General features: G+C 36.1%; 2 protein-coding genes across 3 annotated transcripts; one reads left to right on the top strand and one right to left on the bottom strand.

Moving 5' to 3' along the window:
- Positions 1 to 2899: 2899 nt before the first annotated feature.
- Positions 2900 to 10916, top strand: LOC103931789 (protein MICRORCHIDIA 6). 2 transcript variants are annotated; one of them, XM_009341318.3, is made up of 20 exons: positions 2900 to 3301; positions 3416 to 3792; positions 3883 to 3957; positions 4037 to 4071; positions 4370 to 4448; positions 4557 to 4646; positions 4725 to 4800; positions 5537 to 5615; positions 5943 to 6071; positions 6920 to 7018; positions 7115 to 7210; positions 7297 to 7443; positions 7591 to 7683; positions 8560 to 8611; positions 8704 to 8815; positions 9334 to 9557; positions 9629 to 9723; positions 10046 to 10125; positions 10258 to 10300; positions 10546 to 10916. In XM_009341318.3, exons 2-20 carry the CDS (start codon positions 3417 to 3419, stop codon positions 10648 to 10650), a joined length of 2085 nt encoding a protein of 694 aa, XP_009339593.2. In that variant the 5' UTR covers positions 2900 to 3301; position 3416; the 3' UTR covers positions 10651 to 10916. The 2 variants fall into 2 exon arrangements, with proteins under 2 accessions (XP_009339593.2, XP_009339592.2); XM_009341317.3 differs by having other exon boundaries at positions 2901 to 3301; positions 3409 to 3792.
- Positions 10917 to 18658: 7742 nt separating this feature from the next.
- Positions 18659 to 23546, bottom strand: LOC103931795 (AT-hook motif nuclear-localized protein 2-like). Its single transcript, XM_009341324.2, has 5 exons — positions 23177 to 23546; positions 20932 to 21005; positions 20348 to 20479; positions 19236 to 19391; positions 18659 to 19060 (listed from the first exon to the last, which is right to left on the bottom strand). Exons 1-5 carry the CDS (start codon positions 23544 to 23546, stop codon positions 18659 to 18661), a joined length of 1134 nt encoding a protein of 377 aa, XP_009339599.2.
- Between the last annotated feature and the right edge of the window lie 758 nt (positions 23547 to 24304).

The raw sequence follows: 24304 nt of genomic DNA, 5'->3' as shown, positions 1-24304 counted from the left end.
TAGGATGTCAAGTATCCCTTTTGATGTTGTCACAAGGTGGAATGCTACATATGAGATGCTTAATAGTGCTTTCAAGTTTAAAGAAGTGTTTTCTAAGATGGCCTTTGAGTGTAACTCTTTTATTGCTTACTTTAAAGAGGAGGTCTCGAAAGAGGTTGATGGGGTGACAACAAAGACCAAGCGGGTGGGTCCTCCGGAGGTGGATGATTGGGAAAGGTCGATGAGTTTTGCTCATTTTCTTAAAAAGTTTTATGATGCCACCTTGACATTGAGTGCAACCCTTACTCCAACGTCACACTTAATACTTAGCACAGTGATTGCCTTGCAAGTGGAGATACAAGAACAAATTTTAAACGCCGCTAATGCCACTTTGCAAAGTGTGGCTACCTCAATGAAGCTCAAGGTTGACAAATATTGGGGTCACATTGAAAAGGTGAATCCTATTCTCTTTGTAGCCCAAGTACTCGACCCTAGGTACAAATTTGATATGTTGGAGACAAATCTAGAAGAGCTTGGCTATGGATGGGACAAAATAAGGGAGGAGAAAGTAAGGGTTAAAGGCTATGTAACCGAGTTGTATAATGCATACAAGGAGGGAGTGGTCCTTAGTAGTAGTAGTACTAGTAGTACTAGTAGTAGTGCTACCTCAAATGTGGAGCAACGATCAAGTGTTGTATTAGATGATGTGGGGGGTGTGATTGTAGATATTGATGTTGCTTCAAGGATGACAAAGAAGATCCAACGAAAGAGAGCGGAGGCACAACAAAATGAGATAGCCAATGAAGTGGATATGTACTTCAATGATCCACATCAAAGCCTAACATATGAGGGTTTCAATCTTTTGGATTGGTGGAAAGGAAATTGTGTTCAATATCCAACTCTTAGTAAAGTTGCTAAGGATGTTTTGGCCCTTCCTAGTAGCACCGTTGCTAGTGAGAATGCTTTTAGTCTTGGTGGGAGAGTTGTTGATCTTTTTAGAACTTCCTTAACACCTAAAACGGTTAAGGCTTTAGTGTGTACTAGTGATTGGCTTAGAGGAAAAGAATTTTGTTTCTACAAGGAGCCTACACTTGACGAATTCCATTTCTACAAGGAGCTTGAACGCTTAGAAAGAAGTAAGTAAACAATTTAATTTCCTCTTTTATTTTCTTAGTATTTATTATCTATTAGACTATAATTCAATGTAAATGATTTGTGGTTTATTGTTTTAGGCAAGCTAATTTGGGAGGTGAGGAGAATACAACACAAGAAAATGAAATGCCACCTCTACCTCCTCGACCACTCCAAGTTGAAGTTCAACAACGTCAAAATCAATCACTACCTCCACGACCACCCATTGCAAGGGGAAGGGCTCAACCATCAACATCAAGGGGAAGAGTACAAGTACCAACAAGAAGGGAGCAACCACAAGCATCAACAAGATCAAGGGGACGAAGGGGCCGAAGAGGCCAACAATATTTATAGACTTTAAGCTTTGCTTTTTAGCTTTTGGTTTGTAACTTAATTATTGAAACTTTGGCTCATAATTAATTTTTTTGATTTTGGGTTTGTTACTTTATTTATTTTAAAACCTTGGCTTGTAACTATTATTTTTCCTTTTGAGTTTGTTACTTTATTTATTTTAAAACCTTGGCTTGTAACTATTATTTTTGCTTTTGGGTTTGGTACCTAATTTATTTTTATTGCATGCATGATGCATGTGTAGTGGGCAGATTGAAACTTTGTTATTATTGAAACTTTGTGCACAAATGGAAATGGGTAGTGGGTAGATTGAAACTTAATTTATGAAATTATATCAAATTTGTGCAGTGGGCAATGGACAAATTAGTAGAAATAACAAATTGGCAATTTGGGCCTAAAAGCATAATATGTCAAATTTTAGCCCAAAAACATAACATGTCAAATTTTAGTCCAAAAGCCCAAAAGCATTTCGGGATTCCCGATTTGTCCCGAAATCCCAAAATTATTTCGGGATTCCCGAAAATTTGGTTTGGGATTGGTATTGAATTTGGGATTCCCAAAAATTTCGGTTTGGGAATCGGGACAAGGGTTTCGGTATGAGATCCCATACCGAACCACCCCTAGGGTGGGGTGAGCGATTATATCACTCCATCTAAAATTTGCAGTAAAATTAGATCTGCAATCCAGGATAGGCAATGATACGCACCATCTTAAATTGCAATAAGATTAAATTTGTAGTTCAAGATGGGTGATTGTACCACACCATTTTGGATTGCAGTAAAATTAACATAAATAAATACTTGGTTAGTAATCAAGAGCTACACCAAACAAAAAAAATTAAAGATATAAGTAACTGTTAGGTTGAGAACTAGAAGCAGACATAGTGCAAACAGTTCTTCACGAGGGTATATCCAGCAGTTGAGGTAGAGGAAGAAGAAGAATAGTAAAATCCTTAGAGGAAACAGTTTTTTTTTCTTTTGGCAAAGAGAAATGAGAAATGGTTAGTGAGTCGTGCTGATAACGTGTTATAAATAGGTGAAAGTTAAAGAGATAACCTTTACTAGTGACATGAGTGAAGCAGGTATAAAATATTATATTGTAACTATAACACAAGGGGATGACAAATAGAAGAAGGAGAGATGGATACTGATGTTATTGATCTTTTCTTTTTCGTAATGTTTCTGGAAAACATACGAAATGCTCTTTTTATAGAGTAACTCCAAACAAACGTATTAACTATATGTTGAAATTTACAACAAGCATCTTTTGACAATACAATCCTCTTTCATTTCCCAAGTCAATATCACTTTTTGTGGACATTAAAAAATCTACTAATGTTATCAATATCACTATCGGCATTCATTCACCTAGCAGTATTTTCAACATAATGGTATGCGATTGAAATATTTTAGATGTGTGAGGTTGCAATTAAACGCAAAGCTGAGGAGCAAAACGTAATTTAACCTTAACAAAACCCTAGCTGCAGTTTGATCCCTCTACATCCTCCTCCTTCCATCTCTCTGCAAATCTTCATCTGGCAACTGGGTTTGACAAAAAATCTAATCTAACCAACGCATCTCATTCCTCCTCTTCAATTACCTCCTTTGACGTCACAGATCACTCCTTCTCCTCTTTGATTTGAACAGTGTCATCGACGTCAATAACAGCGAATTTGATGATCTATTCATCGCCTTATCGTCGGAGCTAACCGATTTGGAACCGATTTGGAACCGATTTGAACCGAAAAGTCGGCGAGCGACTCAGTCGGTATCGGATTCGGTTGTAGAATTGGGCATTACCGAAGCCCTCGATTCTGCAGTCGGTTCGTTGATTGTCAATGGTTTGTCCTTGATCTTTGATATCTTGCTTTCTTGTTGATGTTATGGTGCATTGTTTGATACTTCTTCAAAGTTCTTACAGTGTGGATGCGTGTTTAATTTTTGTTAGTGTTTAGGATGCCTGTGATAGATGTTGTGGATTTATCTAGTGACGATGAAGTTGGGGAGAGAGAGGAGGTGGATGTGAAACCTGTTAAGTTGGAGCCAGGTCTCATTGGAATACAATTGCAGCGGAAAGACAAGCCTAAAGCTCGAATAGCGAAGCATAAAATATCGAAAAACCCGCATGGGATTCGGGAATCTGAAGAAAATAGGAGCTCAAATGCTTTAAGTCCCTGTCATAGTAGCTCTAGTATATTAGACCAGAGGCAGTCTCCGGTGGATGATACCGGCGTCTCTTCTACATCAACTTTCAGTCCGGCACCGCTTTGCCGGCAGTTTTGGAAAGCTGGGAGCTATAATGACGCTGTTGGTTCTAAAGTCGCATTTCAAAGTACCCTACTATCTACTGTTATATTTTTGTTGTTTTTGAACTTGATTACGTCCGGAATTTCACTAATAATGTTTACATAACAATCCTTAGATGGCAAAAACTATCTACATGTCCATCCTATGTTCCTTCATTCAAATGCCACTTCGCATAAATGGGCGTTTGGCGGTATGTTCAATCGCATTTCATCTCATCTTTCTGTATGTGATTAGTGAATTCAATCTTACTACTTTCTCCCTGTTTTCAGCCATTGCAGAACTACTTGACAATGTAGTTGATGAGGTAAGTTATGAATCTTTATATTTTACTGTTTCTACCTCCCAGCAGTAGTCGAGAATAATAGCTTCTTTGAGGAGTTCCGTGACAATTATGTTAGGTGGAGTTCAATATTTCAGTAGGATCTTTCATAGTTTTCTGAAGTTTCTGAGCAGGCGATGGGTTCCTGTTCGTGATATTTGCTCAACTTTTGTTTTGTTTATTTTTTTTATGGATTTTCCCTTGATGTTATTGTGTTTTTGCCTAGTTTGACCTATCTTATCATGCTTTTCATTCCACTCTCTTTCGTTGTTATTTTGGATAGATACAAAATGGGGCCACTTTTGTCATTGTAGATAAAATCTTGAATCCAAGGGATGGAAGTCCGGCATTGTTAATTCAAGGTATTGTCTATATGCACAGGAGTTTTTATTTTTATCTTTGTCAAAATCTTCAATATTCAAGTGTATTTAGCTGACTTTTGGTTCCAAAATTTGATACTTTATATCTAGATGATGGTAGTGGGATGGACCCTGAAGCCATGCGGCGTTGTATGAGTTTTGGGTTTTCAGATAAGAAGTCAAAATCAGCCATTGGACAATGTATAAGTTTTACCATTCACTCTAAATTCTGTTTTACTATCTCCTTTGGCATTTATTGGTTGACTTGTAGCTTTCCAGATGGAAATGGTTTCAAGACTAGTACTATGAGACTTGGCGCGGATGTTATTGTTTTCAGTCGCCACCAGGATACAAGGTTTTATCCCAATAGTTATATTATTTGTGTTTTCATAAGTGGCCCAGAAACATATATTTGGTGATCTGAAAGTGTTTGGACATGTGTACTTTCCATTGCATATTAAAGAGAAAAGGAATATTTCTGGAATTTCTGCACTAGTACTGATTCTTCTCTTTTTATATTTCCTGCCCCGGGGGGGGGGGGGGGGGGGCAGGGCAGGGCGATAGAGGACAATGTTAGGAGGATCAGTAAAATGACTGTTGAAACATTCAAAGATCATTGTTTTTTTGTGATAGATGAACTTTTTTAGTCCATGAGTTCATTTGAGTGTAAAGAAATTGGGAAATGTCTTGGTTCATACAATTTTTTGATTTGCATGGATGTCTTTATGTTTGTGTCCTGGTTATTCTGCTGTGCTGTATGTTAATTTAATCTTTGTTTTTACGCTTTGCTGCTGGACTTGTTTGAGTAGTTTTTGTTAAAATGAACCACCATCGCCACCATATGTATTAATTGCATTTCTAAATGTAACTGATGAGCTCTGAATGTGGTATAGGAAATCCTTATGACAATCCTTTTCCTGGTTATTCTGCTGTGCTGTTTGTTAATTTAATCTTTGTTTTTTTTGCTTTGCTGCTGGACTTGTTTGAGTAGTTTTTGTTAAAGTGAACCACCAACGTATATGTTAATCCAGCTTTAAAGTTTATACTTTTGTGTTAAGTTGATATGGTTGTTTCCCTATTTCGTTGGACAGGACATTGACTCAAAGCATTGGTCTCCTCTCTTACACATTCTTGGCGCGAACAGGCCATGACAGAATAGTAGTACCGATGGTGAGTTTTGTTGCTTGGGATCTGATTGTGTCTGAGTGCTTATCCTCCTGTTATATAATCCGTGTGATAGAAATAAAACAGAATGCAAACTGTTGTTTATTGTCATATAGGTCTTCGGTTTATGTATGATGTCTGTTGCAATGCCCTTTTAATGTACTTGCAACATGAACTGAATATTTGACGATGGAGCTTATGCACTAGATCTCAATTGTTTTGTTGTTTTTGGTTACGCGGGCTGTTGAAACACTGCTTGTCATTTATGCCAATCCCTCAATTAATTTACTCCTAGATATAGTATCCTTGAGTAACAGCTCATGTCCTTTGCAGGTGGATTATGAATTCAACACATTAACTAATAAATTAGAAGTTATGCATGGGAGGGAACATTTTATGTCTAATCTTTCCATGCTGCTACAATGGTCCCCATATTCAACTGAGGCTGATCTTCTAAAGCAGGTGATTCATAAAATACGTTTTTTTATTTTTTATTTTTTATTTATTTTATTTTTTATTTTTCTGTATGTGATGTATTATGTGTATAAGATTCATGAGATCCTGCAAGTGTGGGCAACCAGCCACTCAGATCTGTACTCACAAGATTGCACTTAAGGAGTTTTTTTTTTCCTTATCTTTCTGTATATTTGTAATATGATTAGATATTACTATTGATCGATTGGTGTATAGTTTGGAGGTCATCTGATTTTGAAAGTTAATCTAAGCCTTAACAACGAAGCCATTCCTTTCTTTCTATATTTATTGTGGATTTGTCAAAACAAAACAAAGAAAATAGGGGCTAGGGATAGAACAGAAGGGTAAAAAAACCTTAAAGCAAGAAGAACTCACCTGCTTAGCGCCAGACCATGAAAAAGAAAGAACTTGATGCATGAACAAGGGATTAATAGATTTGATTGTTATTTAACCTGTTTTTCAAAAAATATGTAATGTATTATGTGTTATTGCAATTGCATTTCCTTATTCATATCCTAGTCTTTGGAGACTTTCTGCATTGTGTCATATTGTATAGTCCCCCTTCAAGACCAGATATTGTATATCCCACGTACTTGTATTGTGCAACTTAGGTCTGAATATGGTATGCATACGCATTAATTTAAGGTTACTCTTATTTGAAATCTACTGGAAATATGGGCAATTTCACCTACTCTAAGTGAACAGGTGGTATCACTACTAAATTCCATTGGTGTTTCATGCTATTTGGATGGCTTTCATAGTTCTTTATGTCAAGCTTTGCTGATACGTGTGTTCATCTGAGTTTGATCTATTTTCATTTGCTCTTGAGATGGCAGTTTAATGACATTGGAGCTCGTGGTACAAAAGTTATTGTCTATAATTTGTGGTTCAGTGATGATGGGAATCTGGAGCTAGACTTTGATACAGATCCTGAGGTTGACAATTCTTTCATATCATGTGCTTTTCTAGTTTCTTCTGAAATGTAATTTGTCCTCATCTGTTGAGATGGCTTTCTGTGACTTGTGTTGCAGGACATTCGCATTAGTGGGGATACCAAAAAAGTTGACACTAAATTTAAGACAGTAAATGAAGAGCACATTGCAAACCGTTTCCGTTTTTCTCTCCGTGTAATACTTTTGTAGCATATGCGTAATTGATTATATATACAAAAATGTGTTTTAGCAGAATTTGATAGTTTCCTTATGCTTCACAGGTATACTTGTCCATCTTGTACTTGCGGATACCACAAACCTTTCACATAGTACTTCGCGGACGAGTTGTTGAGCATCATAACATTGCAAATGATCTAAAGTTTCCAGAATTTATCTTGTATAAACCTCAAAGTGGAGGTTCTGTGGAGGTTATACTGAATTTTTAAACATTTCTAATTGTGGTTTTACTGCTAAATGAATATTTTCCATCAGGAAAAATCGAGTTGTTATTTACCTTTTGAATTATTCCCATCTGTTTGCTGTTTCCTTAACTTTGTAGTGGATTCTTCATGCAGGGTCAAGTTATTACGACTATTGGATTTCTTAAAGAAGCTCCACATGTCAGTTTCCATGGTTTCAATGTGTATCACAAAAATCGTCTAATACTGGTTTGTTTTCCTTGCTGATTTGACATTCTGCTGATGCTGCTTGCTATCAATTAATTTTGAGGAGAATATTTATTTTGTTCTACACGCTATAGTTTATTTTTGGACCAGTACAAGAATGTTCATACCGGCACACATGCAGAGAAATGCATGCATACACTGTAGGATTATGTGTATCACAAAACCATCTAATACAGCTAACTTCAGAAATTGTACTTTCTGCTGGCGGTGTTGGCTATCAATGTAATTTTGAGGAACTATTTTCAATTTATGTTCCCACTATCTTTACTCCTGCACTCACATACACATATGCCTCCCTCACTCTCTCCTTGAATGTTTCTAGTTGGTCATTTATATTGTCACTACATGTAACTTACTGCCTGTGGGAGAACACAAATTTTCTGTCGCAAAGATTGTAAGATCAAGACAGTCTTAAGAATGTATGTCTTGCCCTGGGGAACTGGTTTATGTTTTAGTATACAACAACAACAACAACAAAGCCTTATCCCACTAAGTGGGGTTGGCTATATGAATCCTAGAACATTACTGCACTCGGTTTGCACCTCTTCAGTTAGCTCCAAGTACTCCAAGTCTTTTCTTAGAGTCTCTTTCCAAGTCTTCCTAGGTCTTCCTCTACTCCTTTTGCCTTGTACCTCTGTCTCATAGTTGCATCTTCTAACCGGAGCATGTATAGGTCTTTGGTTTATGTTTTGGTATAATGTTGCTTAATGGAAAGGGGTGTGCTTCTGAAAAAAAAAATGTGAAAACTTTTTGAAATGCATACATAGTCTATTCCACATATGTAAAAGCCTAAAAGCCTCTATTCAATGAATTTGTTTTTCAACTGTCTTTATAATTTCCCATTCTCTTCTTTTGCAGCCCTATTGGCAGGTTGTGAGCTATTCAGACAGTAGGGGTCGGGGGGTGGTTGGTAACAACCTGCTAAATCACTCTTTTTATTGGGCTCTTTTTCTTTTTGTGCGTCTGTCATTACAGGCTAATATTTCATTGGCTACTCTTTAGGTGTTCTGGAAGCAAATTTTGTTGAGCCAAGTCACAACAAGCAAGATTTTGAGAAAACTAATCTTTTTCAGAAACTTGAAGTTCGCTTAAAGGAGATGACGTGGGAATACTGGTAGTCTATTTTCCAATAGTAATCGTCTTTATTTTTTATCTTTGGTTTGGGTCTTAGAAATTCGATGATAGCAAAAAGCTTCATTTTACTCATGTCTCTTCCCTTTTGTGTAAAATGTGTAACTTTGCACAACCGAATAAATTTGATTGTTTTCCTTTACTTTTATGTATCATTGTGATGAGCTTGATACAAAACTTGCAATTGATTTATTTCAGTCATGAAGCTGTTTGTCTGTTTGTAATATTAATATAGAATGATCAGCTGGCTTGTATTAGAACTCACATGGGGACCCATATATGTAGCCCTCATCCATGTCAATTTTACATGAAACTGGTACTGGTATGGCCACTGGATGCTTCAACTACATGTAAAATCCAACAACGCACTGACATGGGACATTAACCTGCATCATTCATACATGAGCCTATACTGCATTACTGTTTCTTTGCAAAGTGTCTTTTGAAAAAAAAAAAATGGTGGCTGCTATTTTCCTGATGCATTGTATTGAACTTTGGCAGGGATTATCATTGTGGGTTAATTGGGTATCAGGTAAAGAAGAAACTTGTGTCACAGGTTTCATCTGGTCCTAAGATTACCCAACAGGTTTCATCTAATCGTGCGCCACCTAGTGGTGTACAACATGTCAGATTGGGTCAAAGTTTCCCTGCTGTTGGTAGTAAAAAGACGGCACTTGGAAGATCTGAACAGTCGATACCCAACTCCCAAACCAGATCTGAACAAGGTAGCTGCTTGAGTTGAGATCAGTTTTTCTTGATTAATCTTACTGACTGGTGATGGTGCCTTTTGTTGTAGTGGGAGGGATGAAGAGGAAGGAACATGGTGATATTCTACCGGTCAAAAATGTTAAAGTGGCCAAGGTGGTTAACGAGAAGAGTCGGAATGTACAGGTCAGTGGCAACTTGTTTAAATTGTCACTTTTCCATCCTTGTGGAAAAAAGTGTGTCAGTGTATGTTGGATATGCCAGCTTATTTATTTTGATTTTCTATTGGCTATAGGAGAACTAGAAATAAATGTAAAACTCATTGTTATTTGTGTTAAGTTGGTTTTGTGTGTTTTACTAAGAGTTATGTATGTTAGCCAGTGTAATCATGTTGACATCGTGTGTGCCCTGTTTTTTAGATTATGGACTCAAGATATTCAAATGAAAATATTAAGTCTCTGATTTTATTTTTTATTTTTATTTTTTTTATGAATTTTATTTTCTGTAGCTGGTGAGTCCTACTGGAGACCAGCGGAAAGATCAAGAAGCTGTAAATTTGATGCAAGAGAACAAAAAGCTTCGAGCTGAGTAAGTACATGATTACGTCTTTCATTATGCCGATTCCATTACTTGAACAATCATTTTTTTTTGTTTGCAAATTAAGAGAGTTTACTTCCTGAATATTTTAAAGGTTCTTAGCTGTTTGTTTCACCTTGTCAGCTGCTTGGAATATGAGAAGAGGAATGAAGAACTTAATCTCAAGGTACGAAAATCACACTGAATAATTACTTTAATCGAGTATTTAGTTTTTGTACTTGCGTCCTTAATTTTCTTTTTGTTGTTCTCAACTGTGAAAAAATGCAAAGCTTGAGAAGTAGGATTCTTGATGCACTTCTCAATCCAACTATTTTCGATGGTCTTAAGAGTTTACCTTGCTTAGTTGTGAAACTGAAAGGTTGTACATTACGCCCGCCATCATCTAAACCTTAACTATTGTTAATTGTGCAGGCGACGCAGCTCAGAAGTGCAATAAAAGAGCTTGATGAAGAATACTCTCGGATGATGGCTGAATTAGAAGCTTTGGAGGCTGTCAAGGAAGAAAAGGGAATATAAATGTAAATAGTGTGTTGTATCAGCAATTCTTTCATTTGTTAAACCTTGTTGTACCATGTATGCATAGGTCGGTGTAGCCTTCAGTTTTCAACCCTTAGGATGATTCGTTGCAGGTGAAACCTAGGGTCCGTAATTTTTTCGTTTTGTTTTCTAATTGTACCACCGCTCCCTTTGCGCTTTCCAATGGAAGTTTGTATCGAGTTTTACTGATGAATTAGAGCCTGCTAATTTCACATCTAGAAAGCAAGTAGCTTTTCTGTGAACAATATTTTCTGACTTGCTGCACTTCCAGATGTTTTTGCCGTTTCGACTTGTTTTTCGAGTTTAGTGGATCATATGTATTGACTTATGGACGGTTTAGCAGCGCGCAGGCCCCTTCTATCACTGTTAATGTGGTTGTTTAGTAAGGCTCCATGCATGCATATTTATAGCGTAAAGGTCCGGGGAGACCATGCTCAAAATTTGTATAAACGCTCACAAAACAGGTGTGAATTTACCGTTGAATTTTCGAATCCATTTCGTACTCATTTTTCTATGGCTGATGCCGATCATCTGTGCAGATTTCCTTAATTATGCAAGTAGAGTGAAATATAATCATCCTAAACGGAGAAATTACTGAATCCTTTGTTCCAGCCCTGGAATTAGAGAAGGAGACCCTATGTGTGTATATATTTTTTATGTATGGAGAAACGTCTCACTGGGACACCTCGCCTCTGTCCGTCGGCTTGGCAGGCGCCTCCGTCGCTACAGTTGTGGATGCATTTCAAATCGCTTGTGACATCCACTGTTGATGTATCCCCATCGGCGAGATATACAGTATAGATATACCCCAATCGTCGGAACTCATCTTGTGTCACATAAACTTTATCATCATTGTCGTTCTTGATGATCTTAAGCGTGATGATAATGATGAAACCCCTGGACTCTAATTTCTGAGCGCCCATGGGAAAGCCCGATCCATTGGAATCCAGTACTCGCACCAAACGATGCCGTTACATAGTCAGCTATGATTCTCTTCCCCCTAAAGATTTGGTAAATACATGATAATGATTAGAAGTGAACTAGTTTCTACTCCTATGTTTCAAGAATTAAAATGATTATAATTTCCATTTTACTGTGATTATAGTGTTTAAGCATGGGAAAAACAAAGAAAGTTGGAATTCAAAAATAAAAAACTAAGACAAACAACACCAAGAATTAATGTAGTCCGGCTATATGTGCCTACGTTCATTGGGCAACAACAACCTTTCACTATATCAATAATAATTGCAACGGATAATCTTGACAAGCGTCTAGGATCAAGACTTAACGAAAAACCTGAAAGAACAAGAACAAGAAATACACTCTTTATCTATTTTCTTTTCTCATGCAAACCCTTTGCCCTTACAATATTTTCTCACTCTAACTCCTTGAGTAGTATATAACTTAATTGTTTTGCTCCACTTCAAAACTAGTGCACTAGCCCCTTTATACGTATAGACATAATAAAGGTCTTCTTCAATAAGGAATACTAATCCTAATTGGAATCTAGTTATGAATTTTTCTCCAATTGAGAAATCAACTCCAATTAAGAAAACAACTTCAATTGGGTCAACAACTTCAATTGGGGAAACAACGTTAGGTAGTTTTTTTAAAAATGTTTACAAAGGTTGTCACCTAGTATTATGGTCTAAGAGTATTCCTCTTCACTTATAAGTGAGAGGTTTTCAGTTCGATTCTTGTCAAAAGCGAATTTGAACTGCATTATTGCTAGTCTATTATAAGACTAAGCCCACTTCTCATATTTTTAGTATAGATGATACCGTTGATTAAAAAAATGTTTACAAAGGTTCAGACTTTGAAATCACTCATAAAAAATTGGTGGTTATTCGTACTTAATCCCATTTAATACAATAAGAATTCAATAAGTTTGTTTGGAGGAAAGAGAAAAAGAAGACGTGTGATTGGGTGGAGCAAGGAATTCCGCAGTTGACTTGAGCCAATTACTGTTTATTTTCGCATTAGACTAACGAGAAATGCTAAGGAGACTTAACTTATCCGCGTCCACATCTGCATGCCTTTGGCTCTGGGATTGCAGAAGACCCTGTGCCTAATCTGAACAGGTCAGTCCCTGTTGCCGGACACGGCAACCACACGGAAGAATTTACGCGCGTTGATAACAAGACTTTGTCCCAGAGTTACAAAATGCAGCAAAAACTATTTTGTTTATCTTTCTCACGGGTATTCAAAATCCACAGCATAATACTTTTTCAATCCCTAGTGAAGGGGAGATTCTTAGGTGTCCCGGATAATATATCATTGTCACGTGATGAGAGTTTCTTTGATTAGTTACTTTCTTATAGTTAATTACATTCTAATAAACCTTAATTGAGATCATAATTATCCCTGTAGTTGCCAACTAATTGAATCTGGAATTCTGGTGGTTATGAAGTTTCATCAATATTGTATTGTGTTTGTAGGAGGACTTTGTTGGGTAAGCAAGCCTCTTTTAGTACGTCACTTCCAACAAACTTGTACTTGTTAATTATCTTTTGCACAGTTCGATAGGTGTGGGGTTTTATAACAAAAGGTCTTGGTGTTAGGTAGAGCGGGGGTTAGAATACTTAAACTCTTCTTTTCTCATACATATAATTGAAGTAAGACATTTCAACACGCTCCCTCACGTGGAACCCAATTAGTTGGTCACATGTGGAAGATCCACACGTCGGCAATCACGTGGAGCCAAAGGGATTCAACCTACACGCGGGGCCAAAGGGACCCACCCATCACATAGCAGTACGGTCCTACTCCATGGCTTTGATACTATATGGAATGATCAAAGAGACGGGCCAAGGGACCACTTCTAACAACATCGATATTGTCCCTAACTTGTTAATTACCACTTCTAACAACATCGATATTGTCCCTAACTTGTTAATTACCACTTGCACAATTCGACAAGTGTGAAGTTTTATCACAAAAGGCCTCAGTGTTAGGTGGAGTGAGATTAAGGTATTTAAACTCTTATTTTCTCAGAGATACAACCGATGTGGAACATTTCAACATATCTTTGCTAAGTTTCTACATTTAAGGGCAACAAATGGTGTTTTGACCAAGACAGGCATGTAATTTCAGCCTAATATATTGGACTTTATCAGCCTCAAAGTAACGTGAATACAGAGATACTTGTATTTATTGACATCTCATTGATTATGTGGTTTGGTTTGTACAAAACAGCGGAAACACAGAATATAAGTTTTATCGCAATCAGGATTTGGTCTCAATGGCTCCACTCGTTATTTGTTCAGTTAACGTTTGTCACGTGGTAAATTAGTGACAAGAAAATATCAATAAAAAATAAATTCCTTTTGAATTGTACAAAATTACTACCCTTTTAAAATTTAGAACCAATACCATCAAATGCTGGGAATTGTATACTAGATGGACAACTAGACAGGTTTCCCACAACAATTAGATTTAATGGATTTGAACAACTAGGTGAATACATTGGAATTGGATTTTAAATAACCATATATGCAAAGAATCAGTAAAGTAGGTCTTTGTTTACTTTACGATAATCATATAGAATTTGAGAGAAAATGGCATTTCCTGCATGCTACATATCTTCCTACATGAACTCTAATAAGGTGCCATAGCATATCCTTAATAATACTGATTACTTCAAGACTTCAAAGGTTTGTTTCCTTGATTAAAGTTTTAATAAGATAATTAAAAATAAAAGTAAATGCCTTTTCCTAGGACTTTGGGGTAGATATTCTCAGTGGGAAATATTTAAACTGTATTCGTTTTCTTTGTTCCCTAATTAACTGGTGCTGAGATCATAAAGATCCGCTCACACCTAGATGGTCTGACGACTTAATTAATTATTTCATAATTATATTCCAAAATGAAAACTTGAATTCCAAGAAATAGTCCAACAATTGTTATTCTTCAACATTATTATAATATTACACAGCAACTATGTTTACATCATTCATATAATCATATCATATATTACATCACCAACTGAATCCCAACAGTGTCCTTCAAAAAAACAGAACTATCAAGAGACTTATTGAACCCCAATTACTTCAACATCTAAAGCAAAAAAAAAAAAAAAAAAAAAAAAAAGAAAAGAAAAATTGAAGGGGTTAGAAAAACAAAAGATGAGAAAACCTAACAACAAAAACGATTTTAGGTTTTTTCTTTTTTCTTTTCTTTTACCTGGTGAGAAAATAAGTTGAAGTTTTTCACATTGAACTAGCATTGAAGAAATATTAGAGCTAGCTAGAGCTGGATGATTGTGACTCTATCGAAGCCATAAACATATGATCATAAAGCAACTCCTCTCTCCATTTCCTTGTGACTTTGGCTATGAAATCCTCAGTTCTCCTCTCCAAGTCACTATCTTTTTCTTCAGCAAAAAATTCTTCACTTTCACTATCGTCGTCACTACTATCATCATCTTCGTCTTCATCATAACCATCGGAACCATAATACTCACTGCCCTCCTCATAATCACTACTATAGTCACAATAATAGTCTTCAACCTTTGGTTCTTCTTCTTTTGAATCATTTTTCACTTCATACCATTCAAGCTCTTCTTTGGATGGCCTGAAACTCCCTAGCACAATTGTGATAAAGATGACATTAAACATGAAGAACACAGCTACACGATTCGATTTTGCCACCACGATAGATTCGTAGGTGGAAAGAAGAAAGTTGTGGTGTTGTGAAACCGAAACAGACATTGAGAAGGAAATCAAAAGGATAAGAGGGATTGCTAGACACAAAAGAAAGAAAACAAGTACTGCTGGTGCTGAAACTGCCTTCATATATGCCTTTCTATGACCAAGGTTAGTGATGTTCTTTGTTTGCCCTAAATTTTCATGTAGAAAAATATTTAGAGGGTTCTTTTTATAGCCCAGTTCAGAAGGCCACCATTAAATAATGCACGGCGAAGACGTTTCCTGGTGGGAAACTATGCCAAAAGTCCACTCCTGGACGTTATATATAAAATGCATTACTTATATTGATTACTGTATAAAAATTCTATGAATTTGTATGCATGTCCACATGGCATTCGCTAAACATAAAATTACGCGTTTGCCAATAGCGCTTAGCTTTTGTTATATTACAGAGAAATTTCCCAGCTTCCTTGCTTTTGGGGAATGATGGTGGTATATAATATTCAGATAAACCAAAGCTCTCTGTTGAGTGTTTGGTGGTCTATAAAGGAGGATGGATGATCAAGAGTAGGACTTTTGAGCAAAGATATCATTAATTAATTATTTCATAAATAATTATGGATGACTTAAGAGTTAATTAAGGTTTATATTAATTGCCAATTAACCTTCCGCCCATCAGGCCTGCAGACACATATAGCTCTATGAGAAATATAATTAGAATTTTCCTTTTCTTGGTCAAACAATTGATTTGAATCCACGACAAACCATATCAAAAAAAATACTCGGAGAATCTATAAGACAATGTTTTCTTGACTTTTTTTTTTTTTTTTTTTTTGGAACGGGATGTTCTCTTGTCTATTATATCGATTGTTTCATATTCACCGCATGTGTTAGGTATACAACATTTCCATATATATGTTTGAGTTTCTAGCAACTGCTGGTGTATGAAATATTAGTACTGATTATCTATATTTTTTATGATGATCAAGAGGTTACCATGATTTTGTACATGACTATATGCATAATATTTGATATTGTGTGTGATATTGCTGATATGTGTTATTGTTGTATTCATCTTAATATGATTCATTGCTTATATGAATTTGATTTGACAATATCTGATTTGATAATATGTACTTTATGTATTATAACTTATTTAGAGTCTGAACCAGCCATCTTGTGCTTCAGTGTTGAGCCCTCTAGTTACTTACACAAATAAGTTTCTAGCAACAAGGGTGAAACAAAGCTCAACCTAGTAAGCTGCTACTGCTAGTATACATATGTCATGTTTTTACACACTCCAATCCTTTACTTTTCACCTGCTAATTATGCATTGGGCATGGCCTTTATTTGATCTTAAACCTATTTCATGATGGTTTGATATATATATATATATATATATATATATATGTATGTATGTGTGTGCGTGTGTGTGTGTGTGTGTGTGTGTGTGTACATATGTATATTTATATTTGTGTATGATAGGGATTTTACCAACTGCAAAAGTAGGGATAAAAATCCTTAAAAATACTTGCAAGAGTACAAGGTTGTCGTAGTATAGCGGCTCAAGCAAGGTCGTTTTTCATAGGGATTGAATGAATAATTTATGTTTAAAACCAACTCTTAATTAATTATTGAAAACAAAGTTTTGAAAATGTTGATTCCAAAATTTAATATAATATAAACGAATTTTAAAATAAAACAATTAAAGAAATTAACTAGAGAACAATTTAAAGAAAGTCAATTTGTAAAACCTAGGATTCAGCCGTCACCCTAACAATCCTAGGTAGTTCTTCTAATTCCTTATGAATTACACATGCATATTTTGAAGGTTAGGTTTTCCTAAAGTATGCCCTACTTGGAACCTCCAACATAGAACGTGTATCTAACATGCAACTCGTCTGTGGCGTCCATATCGAATGTGAACATGCAAGACTCATTAAGTTTTGTGAAAACCTTTTGAAAAACCATACAACCCATAAGATGTGTCATCTATCCTAAGAAGTTACACATATTAACCATAAGAAGCTAGCGCCAATTTCAGGGACAGCCCTCCACCAAAATTGTATCAAATTACTTTTCTAAATATCCTAATGGTGACCAATCATTAAGACAAATAGATAGTTTAAAGCACAGTTATTAACAATTCAAAACCTGCATGCATAATATCAGAAGTAAATTGAAAAGAACCTACATATTCTTGCTAAGGCTCGTGGCTTCGCCCTAGCAAACGAAACTAGTTACTAACAACCATAAAACAAAATATTATTAAGAACATAGATAGAAAACACCTTGAAAATAAACTTGAATCATCGAGGCTCTCTAAAGCCAAAGTATTGCGTTCTCCACTCTCTAACCTAATGGCTAAAAAGCCTTATTTATACTACTACAAAATAAAATCCTACCTTGAAAGGGTCCTAGAAGAAAACTAAGAAACATAATTAAATGATAAAACATAAAATAAAAGGTTTCCTATTTGAACTAGAATTCGGAGTTCTCAGAAAATCATACTTTTGACTGATCAAATCAATTCCGATTTGGTCCTAAAAGTTCTCTTTTGAAAGCTGAAGACGTCCCCTACAAATCTTAGAAGGAATCTTCCTCAAAATATGCCATCTTGACCTCCAAAATACCCAAAACGTCTAAAAACATCTATGGGAAAGCTGTGCGTTGGATCTTTATTTCGTCGCCATGGTCAAACAGCTTGGTAGAAAAGTCTGGAATTTTGATACAATCATCTTGAAAGGCACACGAACATCTTCCAATTGGAATTGCTCCAAAATTCATCCATTTGATCACATTTTGCTTCAGAGGAAGTCGAATGTCCTACATTGAAAATATAATACAAAGTATCAAAATTCTACTAAAATAACCGATATATTAATACTAAGATTAGGGTAAAATATATGGTATAATATGGACTCATTAGTATACTTCCCCTTCATATTCCGTAGTGCATTGTAGAAGCGTATTGATCGTGTTATGACCAATTTTCTAAAGGGTAGGGAGAGGGTGCGGCAAGAGAGAAAATTTGTAGAATGCTTAGGAATTGTGTGATTTGATTCTCCCTATGCCAGTACTGTATTTATAGTAAACTATGAGGAAAAAGTATTCTAACAGGAAAAAATCACTAGAATAATGGATAATCTAAAACCCAATCTAATTAGGACTTACACAATCACATATGTTAAGTTATGTTCACAACGTTCTTAAGGCAGAAGAATCATGAAGCAGTATTTATTTTAATTGTTGTATACAAAATGAACCCATTCAGAAAAAAACAAAAATCACCAACATTAAGAATAAGATGATTGTTTGTTGTGAAACAGCTGGTTCAATCACTACTGAAAATCGGAAACATTGAGATCGTCTAGCGAGTCGAATGGATTATTCCACCACTGTCCCGAATCTTCTCCTTGGGAAGGTAAGGAATATCCGAAGTTTGGATTTGGAGGATAAAAAAGTTGGTTATCTTCAAAAGGTGCGACGCCAGCATTTGGTTCTGGCCTGGGCATCTCAACGTTTGGCCCTACATTTGGCTCTGGCATGGGCGTCCCAATATTTGGTTCAAGCCCGAGCGTCTCCACATTTGGTTCTGGCCTGGGCGTCTCAACATTTGGTTCTGGCTCGGGCGTCTTCACGTTTGGTTCTGCCCCGGGCTCCTCCACATTTGGTTCTTGGTCGGGCTTCTCAGCCTTTGGTGTTATTTTTTGCGGTCCTGCGGTGAAGCTCCCTATGAAGACCTGGTGGTATGTTCATAGAAGAAATGAAACGTATTCGTTTTAGGGTATCTGGATAGCCAAAGCACTTTACGAAAAGCACGTTACCATACGCAGACATTAGCGGTAGAAACACATGCAAACAAATAAAAATATATCACACGCGTCCCAGAAAAAACAAGAGAAAGAAAAGCCTCACCTGCACAGGAGTGGCAGCTATCAGAGCTCCTCCTACAGCTCCCAGTAAAACACGACCATCAAAATCTGCCAAATGAACAGTCATGGCACCACGCCTAGTTCCTTCCTTGTCATGTATCATAAACGTCCCAGACATTTGAATTATTTTAAATTGACCCTACAAGAAATTTCAATTTTCATTCTCAAACCAAGGTCACAGACTCATATATAAGATCAAGGGACAAATATTTTTACACTTCTTTGTAGCCTTTAGATTTTATAACATCCAAGAGTTCTTATTTATTCATTAAATGACATGAATACTTATGTGGATTTTAACTAATATTAATGATGAAAATAAAACTGAAACAACATAAAATCTGAAAAATTAAAAATAAATTTTAAAAAAGAAAAAACCCTAGCTACCTGTAATCGTGAACACAACATGCTTAAGAATTTAATGTAAGTTAATTTAGGGTTTCAAAACTGCATCTTTCTCTATGAAGATTCAATTTTATTTCCGATATCAAGACTCAGTTTCTGGGCTTAGAAGCATCATCGGGGCATCTTCACTGATTGAAAAAAAAAAAAATGGAATTCTTTAATAATGGGACAAGAGTTCTCTGATTCTATCTTTTAATCCCCTCTTTTTCTTCAGCCACTTTGTATTGCTTGCTTCCCATGACTTGCAATTTCAGACAACCCATGAAAATACAATATTGATACTGAGGATGATTCAAGGGAGGAGAGAGAAGGAAGAAGATGGTGAAAGGGTCGATTAGGTTGTACGGAGTGATCAAGATTGATAATCCACCATGGGTGATTGAGTTCTTGTCATCTTAGTTAACAATGGCCTAGGGGTTTAGAGGAAGATGGAGGCTGGGAAGTTTACGTTTTCCTAACCTGATAAGGTTCCTTAAAATGTTTTAATTGAATAATATCTTTTTATTTCCATGTCATTACCACATCATTTAGTAGTTTATTTTGAGTCATATTAGTTTTATTGAGGACCATTAGATGTAAAAAGATCCAAGAGCTAATATGGAGTGTAAAGATATTTGTCAAAATATTTGGCTCTTGATCCTATATATGTATGTGTATATTATATCTCGAAATGGAATGAGTATGGCAGACCTCGTGTCTTACGACACCGTCGTCATGAGCCGGATCAATCACTGCAACTTTTTTGAGCATTCCATTTGCAGACATAATGACAATGCCTCGACGTCTTTGTTGAGCAGCTTCTGCAATCTTCCATGCAACATCCTTAAACCAAAAAAACAAAAAGGAAACAAAGTGAAAAGCTCCATTACATATCAAGCAACAAAAAAAAAAAAAAAAATAAATAAATAAATAGAGTTGCATATTGACCAAACACACAGAAGAAGTTACATTGTAAAATATATCATAACAAAATTGTTTTCTATATATAATAGGAGTAGTATTTTTAACGTTTTTCATAAGAAGCTTCTTTTTATTTAGATTAGGATACTGAAGCACTGTTACGACTATCATCAATTTAAGTAAAGCCATTGGAAGTTTCTGATAATGCAATAAACTTTTCCTCACATTTGTTCCTAATCCTTATGATACTTTTCTACATTCTGTAAATTTTTATGTAACAACCAAGGTGAATTTCATATCAAGGGCAGACAGCTAACCAAAACTAAGTACAAGTCAGGAAGAAACTTCACTCAGTAAATGATGCTTTAATTTACCTCATCAGGACTGATAGTGATCATATGGGGCATAAAACTGTTGCATTGAGTAATGACTGAACTCCAGTTCCTCCCTGCAAAATAACAATATAGAAGGGCTAGTCTACGGTACTCTTAACAATATAGAAGGGTTAGTCTACCGTACTCTTTAAAAATCTAATTTCAATATTCAGCGCATAACGTTTGCAGTAAATATAATGAAAGCTACTTTTCATGATAGGTGGTGAGCACAAGAATCCTTTGAAATAAACACACATTCTATAATCACTCTCTTAATCCTGAATAGAAGCACTCAAGGTGATAGTTCAACAAGAGAAAATGGAAATATACGGCATCAAATTTTCCACAGAGATGAACCCCTTCGATTTTAAGGTTCTGCACAATAAACATGTATACTTGAATAAAAAGTGAACCTACTTCGTAAACTACAGTACTAAAGGTCAAATAAGAAATGAAGCCTATAAATAAATAAAGAGAGCCTAAACTGCACAATGTAAAAAACAATCGTCTCTACACAGATTTCATGACAAACCAAACAAAAATGGAAAATGGAAAGACTGATTTGAAATAAAAATAAAAAAAGAGAATGGACTGATCAACAATGAAACCTATAGTTCCAAGCAATCTATGAATATTAGCCAGATATGATATATGGATTCATTCGATTCCTCCCCCATCTGTACCAGCTTCCCATTGATACTCAACCATAATTTTAATCTGTCTTTGTCTAATTCTTTCCTTAAAACCAAATCTTTGTAGTCAAAAGAAACAGTTTGTACCTTCCGAGTATGTGACAGAAACCAAGAGGGAGGATGATGAATCCGAACGACATGTGAGAGAGAACCAAGAGTGAACATAAATTTCTTTCTTTTCTGACACAAACCCGAACACGACAAGGATACTTTAAATTATCAGGTTAGGGTTAACTATTATAGGAGTGAACTCAAGTTGCCAACCCTAGATAAAGGATGAAAGGAATAACCCTAGCTTAATGACGGGTGAAGGGGTTAAATCTAGCTGAATGACGGCCAAAAGGGTTGAGTAGGAGCATTGAGGAGGGGTTTAGATTTGACGTTTGAGGTAAGTGGATCAATATAACAACTAAAGTTTGATGAGGTTATGAGTTTAGATTGATGGGGATCATTGTGAGAGAAATGAGAGAAAAGAAGAAATGGAATGGCGATAAGACCGGGAAAGAAGATCTTCGTACTAATTTTTTCTTTTCTGGAAAAGAAATTCAAAAAGAAAGGACCAGATACAAAAAGGAAGCTAAATAAAGATTTCGCTTTATAGCGGGGACTGAATGATCAGTCGGCAGGCTGAGGTGAAGGCGGGCGGTATAGATAGAGAGAAGGGCGTATAATGAGTAAACGCTGATAGGACTTACGAGTATATGTTGTATAGTAATTATACAAAACATGATTAGCTGCTAAACCTCAGAGTTTTTGTAAAATATAAGACTCGTAGGCTCGATGAAAACCTGCTGTATTCTAATAGAAACTTCTCACAACTCTAATTATAATCTAAAAGCCTAATAAGAAAGTAAGGATGGGCGTCCACTTTCAAAGTTATGGTACCTAGTTAATATCTAATGTTTTATTCAATTCTATCACCTTAGAGTACTTGCGCACGAGAAATTCAACCGTATAACCTCTTCTCTATCTCGCTAATCATGTGACGTTACACCTAAGAATGGAAAGGAAATAACGACAAACTTTACTTAACTCTTAACTTTAACTTATTCTTAATTAGTATCAAGTAGAGAAATCCAAGAGTATTAACCCATAATCTTTTAAGTCTGAAAGCGTTACCACTAAAAAATAAACAGAAACAAACTATTAATACTGACCAAAACCGAACTGACACCATCAAAATTTTCCTATAGATCGAACTCGCAGCACATTTATTATACCTTATTTTGTTACATAACACATATCATTCTCAAACCCTAACTGCAAATGAGTGAACACTAAAATGGTTAGAAGATACCCACCAATTGGTTCGGATGTTGGTGTCTTATCCTGATTGTGCTCTGATGGGGCACGTGATGAAGTCGGCACTCTTGGCGAGTATGATCTTTTTGCCGCTGGCGCTGTCCCGTCGGGGCCATACTTCCTTGGCTTTCCCTTCTTTTTTGTGCCTGAAGTGCTAGCAGCATTAGATATCCACCCCTGGCCCTCCCCCTTTAACTGCAAATGCTATAAATGCAAATGAGTGAATACTAAAATGGTTAGAAGATACCCACCAATTGGTTCGGATGTTGGTGTCTTATCCTGATTGTGCTCTGATGGGGCAAGTGATGAAGTCGGCACTCTTGGCGAGTATGATCTCTTTGCCGCTGGCACTGTCCCGTCGGAGCCATACTTCCTTGGCCTTCCCCTCTTTTTTGTGCCTGAAGTGCTAGCAACATTCGATCCACCCCTGGGCGGCGGTGGGGCCATTCCAAGCGATGCAGCCTGTTTATTCGGGACCTGATACCCCGATGCAACTTCAGTCGACTTTCTTGCCGTTGCTGCTGCAGGTAACCCTGCTGCCTGGTTATTAGGTATCTCGGTCATGGGAAATGCGTGCGAACCTGATGGAATTTCACTCGTTCCTGGCCTTTGAGCTGCCATTTGTACAAAAACCTGCAATCACCCTAAACCTCCAAAATCTGTCAGCAACTGCAACAAAAGAGGCCATGAGAAGAAAGACAGAGAAAATAAAAATAAATAAAACAAAAGAAACCAGATAAAAGAGGCCAAGATGCTAATTAATTCAAATCTTTCATTCTTTCATTTAACCTTTACACATGAAAAACCATATAAAACCGAAACCCTAACTAACTCCAAAGTAACAAAGAACTGAATTAAAAAATAATTTCACATGAACTAGACAATAAATTCAGGCCCCCCAGTTTACTCAACTTGTAGAAGATAGAAATCATAAAGCAGGATCCAGTTGGGAGAAAAAGATTTATGTATTGAACTCAAAAAACTTATATCTTTCCCAACATCTAGACTTTGAAGTCTGAATCCACCAGGGACACAATCAAAAAGTTATCATTTGGAAGAGTTTGGCTTTGTCTTTTTTAAGCATTCAAATATCAACACATCTAATTAATTAGGGAATTGTTATTGGCACTCCAAATTTCTCATTCTACACTTCAAACTTTCTATATTTAGAAAGAAAAATACACTTGTGAGGAGTGTAGAATTAGATTTTTAGAGTGCCAATAACATTTTTCATTAATTAAAGCCAAACCAAAGTTCGAAAAAACCGTTTCAAATATATATCAATTCAATTAAATAAGATAAAAAGAGATAGAAATCGAGTGTAAATTATAAATCGTTTCAATCAAAATATAAATCGTTTCTATGAGAAAAAAGGAGAG

This window comes from the organism of the source record quoted next, unplaced genomic scaffold, assembly GCF_019419815.1.
Source record: "Pyrus x bretschneideri cultivar Hongxiangsu unplaced genomic scaffold, Pyrus_bretschneideri_v1 Contig43, whole genome shotgun sequence".
Taxonomy (NCBI): domain Eukaryota; kingdom Viridiplantae; phylum Streptophyta; class Magnoliopsida; order Rosales; family Rosaceae; genus Pyrus; species Pyrus x bretschneideri.
This window is presented reverse-complemented; position numbering and strand designations above follow the sequence as displayed.

Coding starts and splice junctions, on each gene's coding strand:
- LOC103931789 (XM_009341318.3), top strand. CDS start 3,417: ATGCCTGTGATAGATGTTGTGGATTTATCTAGTGACGATGAAGTTGGG. Junction 4,801..5,536: donor AGTCGCCACCAGGATACAAG/GTTTTATCCCAA, acceptor TTCGTTGGACAG/GACATTGACTCAAAGCATTG. Junction 6,072..6,919: donor AGGCTGATCTTCTAAAGCAG/GTGATTCATAAA, acceptor TTGAGATGGCAG/TTTAATGACATTGGAGCTCG.
- LOC103931795 (XM_009341324.2), bottom strand. CDS start 23,546: ATGGCAGCTCAAAGGCCAGGAACGAGTGAAATTCCATCAGGTTCGCAC. Junction 21,006..23,176: donor ACCAACATCCGAACCAATTG/GTGGGTATCTTC, acceptor GTTATTTTGCAG/GGAGGAACTGGAGTTCAGTC. Junction 19,392..20,347: donor ACGGTGTCGTAAGACACGAG/GTCTGCCATACT, acceptor AATTTCTTGTAG/GGTCAATTTAAAATAATTCA.